General features: G+C 42.7%; 1 protein-coding gene across 3 annotated transcripts in view; it reads right to left on the reverse strand.

Moving 5' to 3' along the window:
• The window catches only part of B3GLCT (beta 3-glucosyltransferase), a 109913-nt gene that overhangs the window by 44088 nt on the left and 50427 nt on the right, over positions 1 to 15398 (reverse strand). For all 3 annotated transcript variants that reach the window (XR_005725697.1, XM_040267130.1, XM_040267131.1), the window contains exons 6-7: positions 15048 to 15159; positions 7343 to 7479 (exon numbers count right to left, since the gene is read on the reverse strand). Coding sequence is in view for 2 of the 3 variants with exons in the window: in XM_040267130.1 (XP_040123064.1) it covers positions 7343 to 7479; positions 15048 to 15159 (249 nt within the window). In the remaining variant the exon portion in view is untranslated. The remainder of the gene's footprint in view (positions 1 to 7342; positions 7480 to 15047; positions 15160 to 15398) is intronic.

A 15398-nucleotide genomic window follows, 5' to 3' on the forward strand; every position in this document is an offset into this window, starting at 1 on the left:
GAATTATTTGTGCACCAGGAAATGAAGGTAAGACTTGTTGCAAACATAGGTTTCACTATTTCAACACCCGGAAAATAACATAAGACACAATATGACACAATAAATGTCTTTCAAAAAGCCATAAAGTGTGTTCACTCTTGATAATCCTTGACTGAATAACAGAAAGGAAAAGAAAAGCAGCTTGCACAAGGAGACACAAGTTGCTGCTTTTCAGTCTCCTGTTTTTAATGACCCTAATGAACTACAGTTTGTGGAGTTTTCAAGGGGAGAGAGCAGATGGTTTCAGCAAAGTATAACAGTTTCAAGTTATTTTCTTGCTTCAAAAAATTATCAATGGCTCTTTTCAACACAGAATAATGCCCTCAACCCCACCAGGCTCTAGAATCCCTGGCTCCTCAGCACCCTCCTGCCACCCCCAGAGCACACCCCTGGCCTAGTTCACCCTGACCCAACCTTCGCCTGGCAGCCTTTGCTTTAAGACCAAATTCAAGGGCTTCCAGACTTTCCCTCAAGACTAAACAGAAGCTTCCTCTGCTCCCAGAGTGTAAGCACAGCCCATTCATCCATCACACACAGCAGCCCCACAACACCCTCTACACGCCTCCTGCTGTGTACCCCAACACTGCCCACTGCCCCCCAAAACCAGTGCTTGGTCAGCAACCTGGACAGGTGAAAGCAAATACCAGGATAGACCTTGATTCCAAGCTGAGAGAGAGGATTACACACTTACCAAGACCACTCAGATGCCACACGATTCTATGCTTGTTACAGGACTAGAGGCAGGACCCCTCATTTCAATTACAAACCTCCTAATAAATCCTCCCTGGTGGCTCAGATGCTAAAGAATCCACCTGTAACACAGGAGACCCCGGCTCGATCCCTGGTTCGGGAAGATCCCCTGAAGGAGGGGATGGCTACCCACTTCAGTATTCTTGCCTGGAGAATCCCATGGACAGAGAAGCCTGGTGGGCTACAGTCCATGGAGTCACAAAGAGTTGGACATGACTGAACGACTAACACTTTCACTTAATAAATATTTTAACTGCAAAGAAATCACAGTGATTTTAAAAAGAAAAGTAGTAACAAATTTCCAAAGTCCTTACTGAGTTTTCAGCCTGGCTGAAGCATAAATATTTCTTTTTTGAAAAAATTTATTTTAACTGGAGGATAGATACAATATTGTGCTAGTTTTTGCCATGTATCAGCATGAATTGGCCATAGGCATACATGTGTCCCTTCAATCCTGAACCCCGCCCCACCTCCCTCCCCACCGCATCCCTCCAGGCTGTCACAGGGCACAAGCTTTAGACACCCTGTGTCATACAGAGATAAAGGAGGGGGACACAGGTTGTAATTTACGTTTAGTTATAAAGCACTGGTTTCACGGCTGATACGAATGTGGCTTGACGGCCGACAGCCCTAAAAAAGCCCGAAAGAATCTCTGTCACATTCCTGCTGGGTATGTGCCCACGGACCCGTGAGCAGCAGTGGGTGAGGATGTTACATAAAGAGACTGCATTCTCAGTACATTCCTGATATATATTAAGAGGAAAAAACCTGCCCTGGCACGGAATCTTGCCCAGCTCGAATTCTGAACTTGGTTGGAGCCCATTTATATAAATAAACTCTTTCAAGTTAACTTTGGAATCTGGACTCATGACAAGTGCCTTCAAAATCTGATCAGACCATATTCAGACTCCAAAGACCAAAAACAAGTCATACCTGAGCTTACTGCCACAGGCAAGGAACAGACAACTGTGATCAGACGCCAATGTCAGACGGCCACGCCACCCCTGCCCCTTCTTAATATAAAATAAACACCTCTAAACTGCCACCCTAAACAGGCTCTCTACTCCTGACTTTCCAAGTTTCTTTCTCATCCAGTTCTTGAACATTTTCCTTTGAGGAAAACCAGAGAAGGACAGAAAGTGACAGCCACTGACAGACTCTCTTTAAGATGAGCACTGATTGACTGGAGACAGATCAGTGTGTACACTGGCATCTGTAAGTGGCTGCCTTTAGCAACCCATGGACTCTGCCAGAACCAGTGATGGTTAATCAATATCACGAACTTCCCCTGGATGAGACAGCCACACGGGACACCTGCAGCCTAACCCAGTCATCTTGTAAAGGAGTCCCAGTTCTAAACGTGTGCAGGTAGAGCTCACCTAACTGAAGAGGCAAGTCCCAGTGATGGGACCTAGGTGTCATTTTTCTATACACACCAAGGGCAATACTCGAGGGCTTTTCAAATGCGAATTTCAGGAACCAGCAAGGCCAGAAATCCCAATTATTTCATGAAAATATTTCTTCATTAAATATTCAGTTCCCAGCAAATAAGACATTTAACATTCAGCTTTCAGTTCTAATCACACAAGCAGCTAGACTGGAAACTTGCAACAACAGCGAACCCCTCAATTCTGTATTAGGAAAACTTCCTACTGACTTTTCCAATTCCACTTGTGAGATAGTCAACAGAGTAAGATGTTGGAGGAAATCAAGATAAGGTTTGCTGGTAGAAAAACAACAGAAGAAACCAATAACTGTGTTCTGTAGTAACACTTATTTGAAGAAATCACCTTATTGAAAATTAACAAGCATTTCTCCAAAAATGCAATTTTTTAAAACTGATGTTAGGAGATCACATTAGATGAATCACCAGGAAAGCGTCAGAAAGTGTTGATTCAACATTCACTAATGCAGAGAACTGACTCACCAGAAAAGACCCTGATGCTGGGAAAGACTGAAGACAGGAGAAGGGGATGACAGAGGATGAGGTGGTTGGACGGCATCACCGACTCGATGGACATGAGTTTGTGCAAGCTCCGGGAGTTGGCGATGGACAGGGAGGCCTGGCATGCTGTAGTCCATGGGGTCGCAAAGAGTCAGACATGACTGAGCAAATGAACTCAACTGATGCAGAGTATATTTCCAGTGAGGAAGTATTTCTGATGAGAAAGCCTAAGAAAGTGAGTATCATCAGATGTTTTAAGTAACCAGTTTTTCTGGTGACTTGAGTAGAAGAAATGACAGAATGTGGTCCACTGGAGAAGGGAATGGCAAACCACTTCAGTATTTTTGCCTTGAGAACCCCATGAACAGTATGAAAAGGCAAAAAGATACGACACTGAAAGATGAACTCCCCAGGATGGTAGGTGCCCAATACGTTACTGGAGATAAGTGGAGAAATAACTCCAGAAAGAATGAAGGGATGGAGCCAAAGCAAAAACACCACCCAGTAGTGGATGTGACTGGTGATAGAAGCAACGTCCAATGCTGTAAAGAGCAATATTGCATAGTAACCTGGAATGTTAGGTCCATGAGTCAAGACAAATTGGAAGTGGTCAAACAGAAGATGGCAAGAGTGAACATCAACATTCTAGGAATCAGTGAGCTAAAATGGACTCAAATGGGTGAATTTAACTCAGATGACCATTGTATCTGCCAAGAGAACGCACTGGTCATAGCAAACACCCTCTTCCAACAACACAAGAGAAGACTCTACACACAGACATCACCAGATGGTTGACACCGAAATTAGATTGATTATATTCTTTGCAGCCAAAGAAGGAAAAGCTCTATACAGTCAGCCAAAACAAGACCAGGAGCTGATTGTGGCTCAGATCATGAACTCCTTATTGCCAAATTCAGACTTAAACTGAAGAAAATAAGGAAAACCACTAGACCATTCAGGTATGACCTAAATCAAATCCCTTATGCTTATACAGTGGAAGTTAGAAATAGATTTAAGGGATTAGATCTGATAGACACAGTGCCTGATAAACTATGGATGGAGGTTCATGACATTGTACAGGAGACAGGGATCAAGACCATCCCCAAGAAAAAGAAATGCAAAAATGGCTGTCTGAGGAGGCCTTACAAATAGCTGTGAAAAGAAGAGAAGCCAAAAGCGAAGGAGAAAAGGAAAGATATACCCATTTGAATGCAGAGTTCCAGAGAACAGCAAGGAGAAATAAGAAGGCCTTCCTCAGTGATCAGTGCAAAGAAATAGAGGAAAAAAATAGAATGAGAAAGACTAGAGATTTCCTCAAGAAAATCAGAGATACCCAGGGAACATTTCATGCAAAGATGGGCTCAATAAAGGACAGAAATGGAATGGACGTAACAGAAGCAGAAGATATTAAGAAGAGGTGGCAAGAATAAACAGAAGAACTGTACAAAAAAGAGCTTCACGACCCAGATAATCACGATGGTATGATCACTCACCTAGAGCCAGACACCCTTGAATGTGAAGTCAAGTGGGCCTTAGGATGCATCACTATGAAGAAAGCTAGTGGAGGTGATGGAATTCCAGTTAAGCTATTTCAAATCCTAAAAGATGATGCTGTGAAAGTGCTGCACTCAATATGCCAGAAATTTGGAAAACTCAGCAGTGGCCACAGGACTGGAAAAAGTAAGTTATCATCCCAATCTCAAAGAAGGGCAATGCCAAAGAATGCTCAAACGACCGCACAATTGCACTCATCTCACACGCTAGCAAAGTAATGCTCAAAATTCTCCAAGCCAGGCTTCTACAGTATGTGAACCGTGAACTTTCACACGTTCAAGCTGTTTTTAGAAAAGGCAGAGGAACCAGAGATCAAATTGCCAACGCCCGCTAGATCATCGAAAAAGCAAGAGAGTTTCAGAAAAACATCTATTTCTGCTTTATTGACTATGCCAAAGCCTTTGACTGTGTGGATCACCATGAACTGTGGAAAATTCTGAAAGAGATGAGAATACCAGACCACCTGACCTGCCTCTTGAGAAATCTGTATGCAGGTCAAGAAGCAACAGTTAGAACTGGACATGGAACAACAGACTGGTTCCAAATAGGAAAAGGAGTATGTCAAGGCTGTATATTGTCACCCTGCTTATTTAACTTTGTGCAGAGTACATCATGAGACACGCTGGGCTGGAAGAAGCACAAGCTGGAATCAAGATTGCCGGGAGAAATATCAGTAACCTCAGATATGCAGATGACACCACCCTTATGGAAGAAAGTGAAGAGGAACTAAAGAGCCTCCTGATGAAAGTGAAAGAGGAGAGTGAAAAAGTTGGCTTAAAACTCAACATTCAGAAAACAAAGATCATGGCATCCAGTCCCATCACTTCATGGCAAATAGATGGAGAAACAGTGGAAAAGTGGCAGACTTTATTTCTGGGGGCTCCAAAATCACTGCAGATGGTGACTGAAGCCATGAAATTAAAAGACATTTACTCCCTGGAAGAAAAGTTATGACCAACCTAGACAGCATATTAAAAAGCAGAGACATTACTTTGTCAACAAAGGTCCATCTAGTCAAGTCTACGGTTTGTCCAGTAGTCATGTATGGATGTGAGAGTTGGACTACAAAGAAAGCTGAGCACAGAAGGATTGATGCTTTTGAACTGTGGTGTTGAAGAAGACTCTTGAGAACCCCTTGGACTACAAGGAGATCCAACCAGTCCATCCTAAAGGAGATCAGTCCTAAATGTTCATTGGAAGGACTGATGTTGAAGCTGAAACCCCAATACTTTGGCCACCTGATGCAAAGAGCTAAGTCATTTGAAAAGACTCTGATGCTGGGAAAGATTGAAGGCAGGAAGAGAAGGGGATGACAGAGGATGAGATGGTTGGATGGCATCACGGACTCAATGGACACGAGTTTGAGTAAACTCTGGGAGTTGGTGATAGACAGGGAGGCCTGGTGTGCTGCAGTCCATGGGGTCACAAAGAGACACGACTGAGTGACTGAACTGAACTGAGCAGAAGAAATTCATAAGTAACTATAAATCGTTGCCCTACCTACTGAGTCATCAGTCAAGGAAAGGAGACATGGGGAATAAACACTCCTGCAGTGGACTCTGTTGGCTAACCACATAATACAGAGCCTTCTAAGAGAATTCTGATTTTGATTAATTTTTTAGGTCAATAAAGAGGCCCCAGAGTCAGAGTTAGTTTGGTCCCAACTTTAGTTTGCCCTAAAGTTCACTGGCAGCTGTTTATGGTCCAGAGGTTGTAGACACCTTAAGTTGTCCCCATCAACTTTAACTGGACAGGATCCAACTAGACACGTCCCAGGTGCAGGGCCTAAGAGACTCGGGTTCAATCCCTGGGTCGGGAAGGTCCCCTGGAGAAGGAAATGGCAACCCACTCCAGTATTTGTGCCTGGAGAATCCTATGGACAGAGGAGCCTGGCAGGCCTTGGTCCATAGAGTCTCAGAGAGTCAGACATGACTGAAACAGCTTGACACAAATGCACAACTAGAGACTAAGGATTAGCATACTCCATGGTTAGAGGCTCTCTGCTGCTGGACATAGATAAGAAACACACAGCCCTTACTGCCTTGAAACCACAAAGCAAAACAGATTTAGGATGAAATGATGCTGTGCGCTAAGCCAGAGAGACAGAGAGAACCAGACTCTTGAATAAGACTGTTGAACTCCTGCACCAACAAACCACCAATCTCCCCTTTCAATTCTAGCAACAATATTCCTTTCATCCCCTCTGAGGACTTTCCTGCCACTTGCACTTACACTGCAAAGGAGAGTATGACACTGTAAAGAACTTTCAGATGTCAAGGGAGCAGTCCAGAAGTTTTGGGCAACCACGGATGACAACGTACCTACTACCTTCTACAACCACAATGGGCTAAAGAGCTTTTCAGGGCTCCAATCCCTAGAAACAGGGCACTTAGTGTAAGAAATAATAGAAACACTTTAATCTTTGTAGAAATAAAAACCACATTTGGATTATCAACTCTCCATTCCTGAAAGAACAAAAACTCATAAATAATCTGAATTATTTAGGTTAAGAGGGCTGTCAACATCCATATTTCCCCTGATTTACAATTTACCTTCTCCTTTCACATCACAAAAGCATCACTGGGATAATCCCACAAATAGCCAGGTACGATTATCTACAGCATCTTCTGCCCGGGCCCCGTTTAAACTCGTGTATATATCCATGCACATAACCAGCCATCAACCCAGCCCCACAGGCATGCTGCGGATTCATTTCCTTAAGTCACGCCTGAAGATCCCAGGTCCACTGACAGCAGTGGTCACCCTCCTGGGTGGAGAGTTCTGAGCACTCGTGTGCCCTCCTCAGCCTCACAGTTCATCATTCACCTCATTTTGCAGCAGGTGAGGAAGAGGAAGCACAGAGCAGCTGAGCCCTGAGACACGATGAGTAAGGGATGGAGCCTCTGTGTCTGGCTCTTGCTGCCCGTCTCCCTGCTCTACCACTCGCTGCCTCTGCTGAAAAGTTCACTCAGATCCACCAGTTATAAGACTCAGTGAAATAAAAGGCGATTCATACACAAAATGAAATGAAACGAAAGTCTAATAAATTCTTACTTGTTTACCAGTGGAATACTAAGGGCCCAGCCGGCAGCCAAGTCTGGATATTTAAAAACTGTAGGATTTTCAGAAAAGGCATAATGGTGAATTATTGTAGATTCTTCGTCATGTAATGCTTTTCCTAAAAACCATTCCTGTTAAATAAAGATAGAAAAAAAATTTTTAAAGCCATTCAGGCAAGACCCAAAACAAATAAGTACCATTAGTTTTAGTTAAATATTCTGAGTAATAAAGCATAAGCACAGATTATATATTTAAGAATTTTAACAAAAATATAATACTCATATGATAATGAATACAGCATAATCTTTGGCTATTAAGAAAGCAATTTAAGATCACACCATCAGGATGAACAAAATGTTAGTCATCACTGCATTATAAACACAAAAATGTTATTTTACAGAATATTTCCTATCAAAATACTATTAAAGGAAACTGTTCCTTTTTTTTTGTTTAGTTCAACATTTGTTTAATGAATTTAGGAACAGAGTGATAGTCTATGAATACAATTTGAATATAAAAACAATCAAATGTGGAAATTTCTATACTAATTTATTTGTACTGGCTTCCCTGATAGCTCCGTTGGTAAAGAATCCACCTGCAATGCAAGAACCCCTGGTTAGGGAAGATCCCCTGGAGAAGGGGTAGGCTACCCACTCCAGTATTCTTGGGCTTCCCTTGTGGTTCAGCTGGTAAAGGATGTACCTGCAAGGTGGGAGACCTGGGTTTGATTATGTTTATTGACCAAAGCAGAGTCAGTAGGCTGAAAGATGACACAGTCAAATTAGGATAATTCAAGAGGTTCATTTGCCAAAGGGACCGTAACTCTCCCAGGTATGAGGGTCAGGAAAGAGCCACGAGTGAGATGGCAGGAGGCAGCATGGAGCCCATGGCTGCAGAGCGGTCCCCACCCTCTGGTGCTTGAAAGATGAGAGGAAGGAGAAAACAGAAAATTCCTTCCAGAATCAGTGCCTACTTTATTCATTCATTCAATTAACATTTACTCTTTGTTATCAATTAACATTTATCCCTTACCAGGTGGGAACAGAGCTTATACAACAGTGGGGAGACAGAAAGCAATCAAGAAAATAAAATGAGTTCAGATAGTGACTGCATGTGCTACAATGAAAACAAAACAGAGTGACGGGGACCACCCTGGAAGGAGAGGGAACCTCTTAGGAGATCACCGCTGAACTCAGCTTTAAGATCACTAAGCTGAGCACACATCTGGAGAAGAACAGGTGAGGCAGTTGATATAAACTCCCTGAAGTGGCGAAAAAAAAAAAACAACTTGATACATATTTGATGAAAAAATTTAGTTCGGTGTGGCTGGAAAATACTGCATATGGGAAATAAGGTACAAAAGAGAAGCCGAAGAGAGACCAGGGTTCATATATCACAAGAGAACAGCCTGGGTCAGACCTACCCTCCCACCAAGAACAAGTACAAAAGCTGGAGAAGTTCTTAGAGCAGATGACTGAGGGCAGCAGAAAGCAACAGGCAAACAGGATGTGAGGGTTAACATCCCAGAGAGCAGGAGAGCCCACCCATGGGAACCCCATATTCATCTTCTTTACCCTCGAGGAAGTTGCTGGTTCTCAGAGCAAAGGAAAAGCTATGACAAACCTAGACAGTGTATTAAAGCAGAGACATCCCTTTGCCGATAAAGGTCCATATAGTCAAAACTATGGTTTTTCCAGCAGTCGTATACTGATGTCACAATTGGATCATAAAGAAGGCTGAGCACCAAAGAATTGATGTTTTCAAACTGTGGCACTGGAGAAGACTCTAGAGTCCTTTGGACAGCAAAGAGATCAAACCCATCAATCCTAAAGGAAATCAACCCTGAATATTAAATGGGAAGGGCTGATGCTGAAGGTCCAATACTTTGGCCACCTGATACAAAGAGCTGACTCATTTGAAAAGACCCTGATGCTGGGAAAGATTGAAGGCAGGAGGAGAAGGGGATGGCAGAGGATGAGATGGTTGGATGACATTACCAACTCAATGGACATGAGTTTGAGCAAGCTCTAGGAGTTGGTGATGGACAGGGAAGCCTGGCGTGCTGCAGTCCATGGGGTCGCAGAGTCAGACAAGACTGAGCAACGGAACAAGAGCAAAGGACAGCACAGCACAGAGAGTGGCAACTGGGGGCTCCTGTATGGCTGCACTGCAGAGACAGCTGGAGCCGGAGGCTGCCTCGGAGGTAGAGGTTGGCGGGCATCCCAAAGGAGCGATGCCAACATTCTGCCTGCAATCTCCTTTTAACTCCTAGGCTACACAAAAAGCAAGATAAAAACACAGGAACCAAAAAAAAAAAAAAAAAAAAAAAAACACAGGAACCAAGTGGAAAACAGCAGTGAAGTGGCTAAAATCTAAGCAGAGGAAAACTTCAGCAGTAGTTCTGGGAGCCCAAGACTGGAGTACAGGGTCTATCGGGGGAAAGGGTCTACGGATAAGGGCAGTCTGTAAACAGACCCACCCAAACAAGGTCTACAACCCCGGAGAAGATCCAGTCTTCCTGTAGGAAGGGATACCACCCACAATCTCTTCAGTTTTTCACATCAAAGAGCGGACATTGAGTGAAAATTAACCCTGCATGCCAAGAAACAGGACCACACCAAAAACAGAAAAATGAGAACTAGAGCTTCACAAATAAGATTTTGCAGTTAAACTATGGTTAATATGGTTAAGAAAATAGATGAAAAGATGATTTTTACCAAAGAACTAGAACCTATAAACAAGAGCCAGATAGAAATTCTAAAACTGAATAACGCAATAGCTAAAATTAAGAATTCAAGTGAATATCAGACATTAATATTGGGTTGGCCAAGAAGTTTGAGTTTGTACAGAAAAACCCAAACTGACTTTTTGGCCAACCCCAATACAAGAGATACCAGGGCTTCAGCTAATAGCTGAAGCTGGTAAAGAATCTGCCTGCAATGCAGGAGACCCCGGTTCGATTCCTGGGTTGGGAAGATCCGCTGGAGAAGGGAAAGGCTGATAGACAGGGATGCCATTTCTGAGATGCGGGAGACTGAGGTGCAAGAGGAACAAAGGGGAATAGAGAGTTCATGTTTGAACCGGGTGAGTCTGCAGCTCCTGTTGGGCCGTGGCATGGGATCAGAAAGCACGAAACTCACTCCCTTGGCTCCTTCACACGTGGCTCAAACTGACATGAGCTGTGAAGTTCTTCCTAAATACCCTAAACAGAGAAGGAAGTCCACCCCCAGCCTATCTGGCACCCCTCTCATTTTGTGTTCTTTTTCTCCACAGCACTTCCTACCATCTGATGCAGTATTTTAGGTCTGCCCACTGCCCGTCTCCCCGGCATCACTGTGAACACTCCCTCCTTGTGACCCGGGGTGGTGTCCATTTCGCTCACGGCTCTATCTGCAGGCCACCTCACCTGCCCCAGGTGCTCCGAGTCTTGTGTTAAATGATGCACCAATCCTGGGAGAGTTTTCAAAGGCAACCATTAAAGAAACGTCAGCAGGATTGTCAAGTACCCGAAGTTCTAAAGCTTCGTAGTATTTTCTGTTATCCAGCCATCACGACCTCCCTCCCTATTCCTTATCAGAAAATAAAAGCAGGAGAGAGACAGTGCTGTCTCCTAAGAGCCCTCTTTTGCTCATGGCTGTATTTCAAACACCTCCCGTCTCAGTCTGGGTCAGTTCAGCAACAAGTCATAAATGAGGAGACATGAAAGGTCTAGGTTCCTAGTTCCACCCGAGGATTTCTTCCCACCACTTTATGGATATATGAAGTCACCACTGGGCAAGGGAGTAATTATAAAGCAAATAACCTTGGCTTAAGATAGAAAATTCAACATCTTAAAAATTCAAATGACTAAACATTAACCAACATGAAAATCATCACATTTAACATACCATGTAAATATAGCTTGTTTAAAGAAAATAAACACTTCATCATAAATAAATGATAATTTTATCATTTCAATTTGCAGTATATTTTAGCACTTTTCTCAATAATCTTCCACTATTATAATCTCCTGTTCCAAACATAAATTTATGCAGAACATGTTTTTATATTTTAATGATTAAGAGCAGTGTTTGGCTATCTAGTATATAAGACTGTTTTTCAATATTTTTGTGGGGGGTTATACTGTAAAGTGGGCTTCCCTGGTGGCTCAGTAAAGAATCTTCCTGTAATGCGGGAGACCTGGGTTCAATCCCGGGTAGGGAAGAGCCCCTGGAGAAGGGCATGGCAACCCACTCCACTATTCTTATCTTGCCTAGAGAATCCACATGGACAGAGGAGCCTGTCCATGCTGCAGTCCTTGGGGGTCGCAGAGTCAGACACAACTGAGCAACTAAGCATCAGTTCAGTCAGTTCAGTTGCTCAGTCGTGTCCGACTCTTTGTGACCCCATGAATCGCAGCACGCCAGGCCTCCCTGTCCATCACCAACTCCCAGAGTTCACTCAAACTCATGTCCATCAAGTCGGTGATGCCATCCAGCCATCTCATCCTCCGTCGTCCCCTTCTCCTCCTGCCCCCAATTCCTCCCAGCATCAGAGTCTCTTCATAGACGCATATTATAAACTACTCTAAGTGAGAAATCGGGAGAAGGCAATGGCACCCCACTGCAGCACTTTTGCCTGGAGAATCCCAGGGACGGGGGAGCCTGGTGGGCTGCCGTCTATGGGGTCACTAAGAGTCGAACACTGAGCGACTTCACTTTCACTTTTCGCTTTCATGCACTGGAGAAGGAAATGGCAACCCACTCCAGTGTTCTTGCCTGGAGAATCCCAGGGACGGGGGAGCCTGGTGGGCTGCCATCTATGGGGTCGCACAGAGTCAGACACGACTGAAGCAACTTAGCAGCAGCAGCAAGGGGAAAATTAATACATATTCTGTGAAGAAGCACTCCCTGTTGTGTCCCTCTTTGCGACCCCAAGTCCATGGGACTCTCCAGGCCAGAATACTGGAATGCGTAGCCATTCCCTTCTCTAGGGGATCTTCCCAACCGAGGAATCGAATCCAGGTCTCCACACTGCAGGTGGATTCTTCACCAGCTGAGCCTCCAGGGAAGCCCAGTGATTTTCCTAATGACTTCTTAATAAAGACTATTAAGACAAACTGTAAAAGAATAACTCAGTGTTCTAGTAGTATTTTAGAATTACTCTTCACCAGCACTCATGTTTTACCTCTATTAAGAATTAAAAATTAAAGACATTTCAGCAAATGCACACATAATAAAAGCATACTGTAGAGGAAAAAGAAAACCAGAAAGACTTCAATAAGATATAGAAATTTATAGAAATCACCCAGGAAGGCAATTAACAGAGATTAATTACTTTAATAAAGATTTAAGTTTTTCATTTAAAATATTGTATAACAGCATAAACTTGATTAGTGAGAATGACAAGATATTGAAGGGAAACGATGTCAGAATCCAATGAAATAATGATACTCTAACACATATTATTTTAATATAGTTTATTTGTGTCAGTATCAAAACTAGGTTTGTTTTATACTTTTTTCCTAAAATTTCATATGGTCGGGGGAAAAAAACACTGGTTTGAGCTAACTTCAACATCATGTAATTTTTATTCCCTAGTGCTAGTTTTAAATGAAATAAATCATCCTTGACTTTTTTTCATGTGGTAGAGCTCACAAAAGAAGAAAATGTCTAATTTTACCTCTGTTCTGTACTTGATTTTCATGAACTTGCTCTGAACTTTTAAATTTATCATTCCAATTTTCATTAAAAAGTACAATGAGTCACCATCTTCTGTACAGAATTAGAGCTATGGATAATGGAAAAAATAATCTCCAGGTGAAGCAAACACTAGGAGGCGATTAAAACTCCTACATTCCAAAAAAGAGCTGGGAGTTTTTCTCAAGTCAAAGGAAAACATAAAAGCCTAACAAATCTTTTACATAAAACATGGCACAAAGCACAGAGATACTGCTCAGCACCATCTGAAAAGTCTGGATCAGACATGTTCATAAATCTTCTCTCCTTTGAAGGAATTATTTTTTTAGCCTAACAACTTTCTCATTCAATTATATCTGTGTTTTCCCAGAAGTCAAAAGCATGAAAAGAAATCATAATGGGTCGTTACAGCATTTAAAAAGCATCAAGACCAGTGGTTTTATTGTAGTAACAAACTTTCCAGCGTTTGAGAAACCAACCTAATGGTCACCGTTGCCCAATTCTGTGTGTGTCCACATCAACAAACCCCGCGGGCACTGGGAAGCCATGGCTCCTTTTCCGTACCCTCACTGAATCTGATTCACTTCTGGAGTGGGCATCAGAACAGGGGTGGGCGAGTATCCATCAGTACCAGAAAGGACCCAATTCCACTGATTCCACATTGAAAGAACCCCATAAATCGATCAGGGCGTAACCTGGACTTCTCCAAGAGAACTGAACAGCCTAATTTACCCTCCAGAAAGCTCCAGAGCTGCCTGTAAACCTCCAGAGGTAGTGCACGTAGCCCAGCAGGACAGCTGACGTTTCAGAGTTACTCAGTCCTACACAAATATTTAGGGTTTCTCAGGCGGCTCAGTGGTAAAGAATCCACCTGCCAAAGCAGGAGACACAGGAGATGCAGGTTTTATCCCTGAGTCAGGAAGAGCCCCTGGAGGAGAGCGTGGCGACCCACCGCAGTACCCTTGCCTCGGAAATCCCATGGACACAGGCGCCTGGCGGGCTACAGTCCATGATGTCACAAAGTCAGACACGACTGAGCATGCGCGCACACACAAGCGCATGCGCACACGCACCCGCACCCACAACCACACCCACACACCCACACACATATTCACTGACCACCTACTAAGTGTTAAGCACTGTGTTCAGCACTCCGAACTTAGAGGTAAACATGATCCATTTGCAACATCCTATCTGCATGAGATAAACTGTTAAAATATGAAGGCAGGGGTGAACTTGTCTCACAAGGTGTATCTGTCTCACCTCCAGCCCTTCTCAGATACTGTTCCCTCTGCTTAGAGTTATCTCTCCTACGAACTCCCACTCACTCCATGGGACTCCGGTTAAATGTCACATTACATCATGACCTTCCCAAATAAGACCTGATGCCCTGCTGTGTTGCTTCTAACAATGCCCAGTGTTTCCCTTAAAAGATGTCTCACTTTTACCTGTAACTGCTTCTTCAATGGTGCATCACCCCCTGCTCCTCTGCACCACCCATCTAGTCAAGACCCTTGTCTGTCTGTCCAAGCTCCTGCTATAATAGTGCCCAACACACAGGTGGTACTCAAAGTTATTTCTTAACTAAAACAATATGCGGTCATTGTTGATAAAGAGAAATAACCAATTTGAATTTATTTCTTAACTCTGGTTTATAGTTTTCTTAATTTTCTAAAACTGGTAAAACATATAGGTTGTTTGTTTTTTTTTTTTTTCATTTAAAAATGGCTCCTTGTAAGTTTCATCTGTCTGATAGCTCCAAACCTCAAAGAGAATTATTTAACATTATTTCCAGATATTTAATTGCTATTTCATTCGTTTTTCTTTAAAGTTAAAGCAAGTTTATTGAGATACACATTCCATATAATATGCTGCATATCACAGGGTGAGAGCAGCCTATTTTGTTCTTCTTAATTTTAAATTAAGTGTTTTTTATTGGACTGAAAAACCTGTTAATCAAAATTAAACTTCCTTTAAGCACTTTCTCCATGCAAAATAAAAATACTTGAAGCTGTATTTACCTTTGATGGGTCATATCTTCTGAGTGTTTCTAGGAGTTGTACAATTTGTATTCTTGTCTCTTCTTCACAGAAGAAAATCCATGATGAATTTCTGCTATACATTACAGAAAAGCTGAGAAAAAGAAAGATTCTAGTAATCATTTTTATAAAGTGAGTTTATAACAAGGTTTAAAACTTACTAAGGAAGAGAAAGCAGGAAGCAAATAAAGGACATACAAAATAGCAAGAAATCTGAATTTTTTCCCCTGTATTTTTCTTCCATGTATAGTTTCAGCTTATATTAACAGAAAAGCCAGATACTAATGGTTTATGGAACAGCCAGAGTTCAAGTTAACTCTTTCCATGACAAAC

Source organism: Oryx dammah, unplaced genomic scaffold (assembly GCF_014754425.2).
Source record: "Oryx dammah isolate SB20612 unplaced genomic scaffold, SCBI_Odam_1.1 HiC_scaffold_24, whole genome shotgun sequence".
NCBI lineage: Eukaryota > Metazoa > Chordata > Mammalia > Artiodactyla > Bovidae > Oryx > Oryx dammah.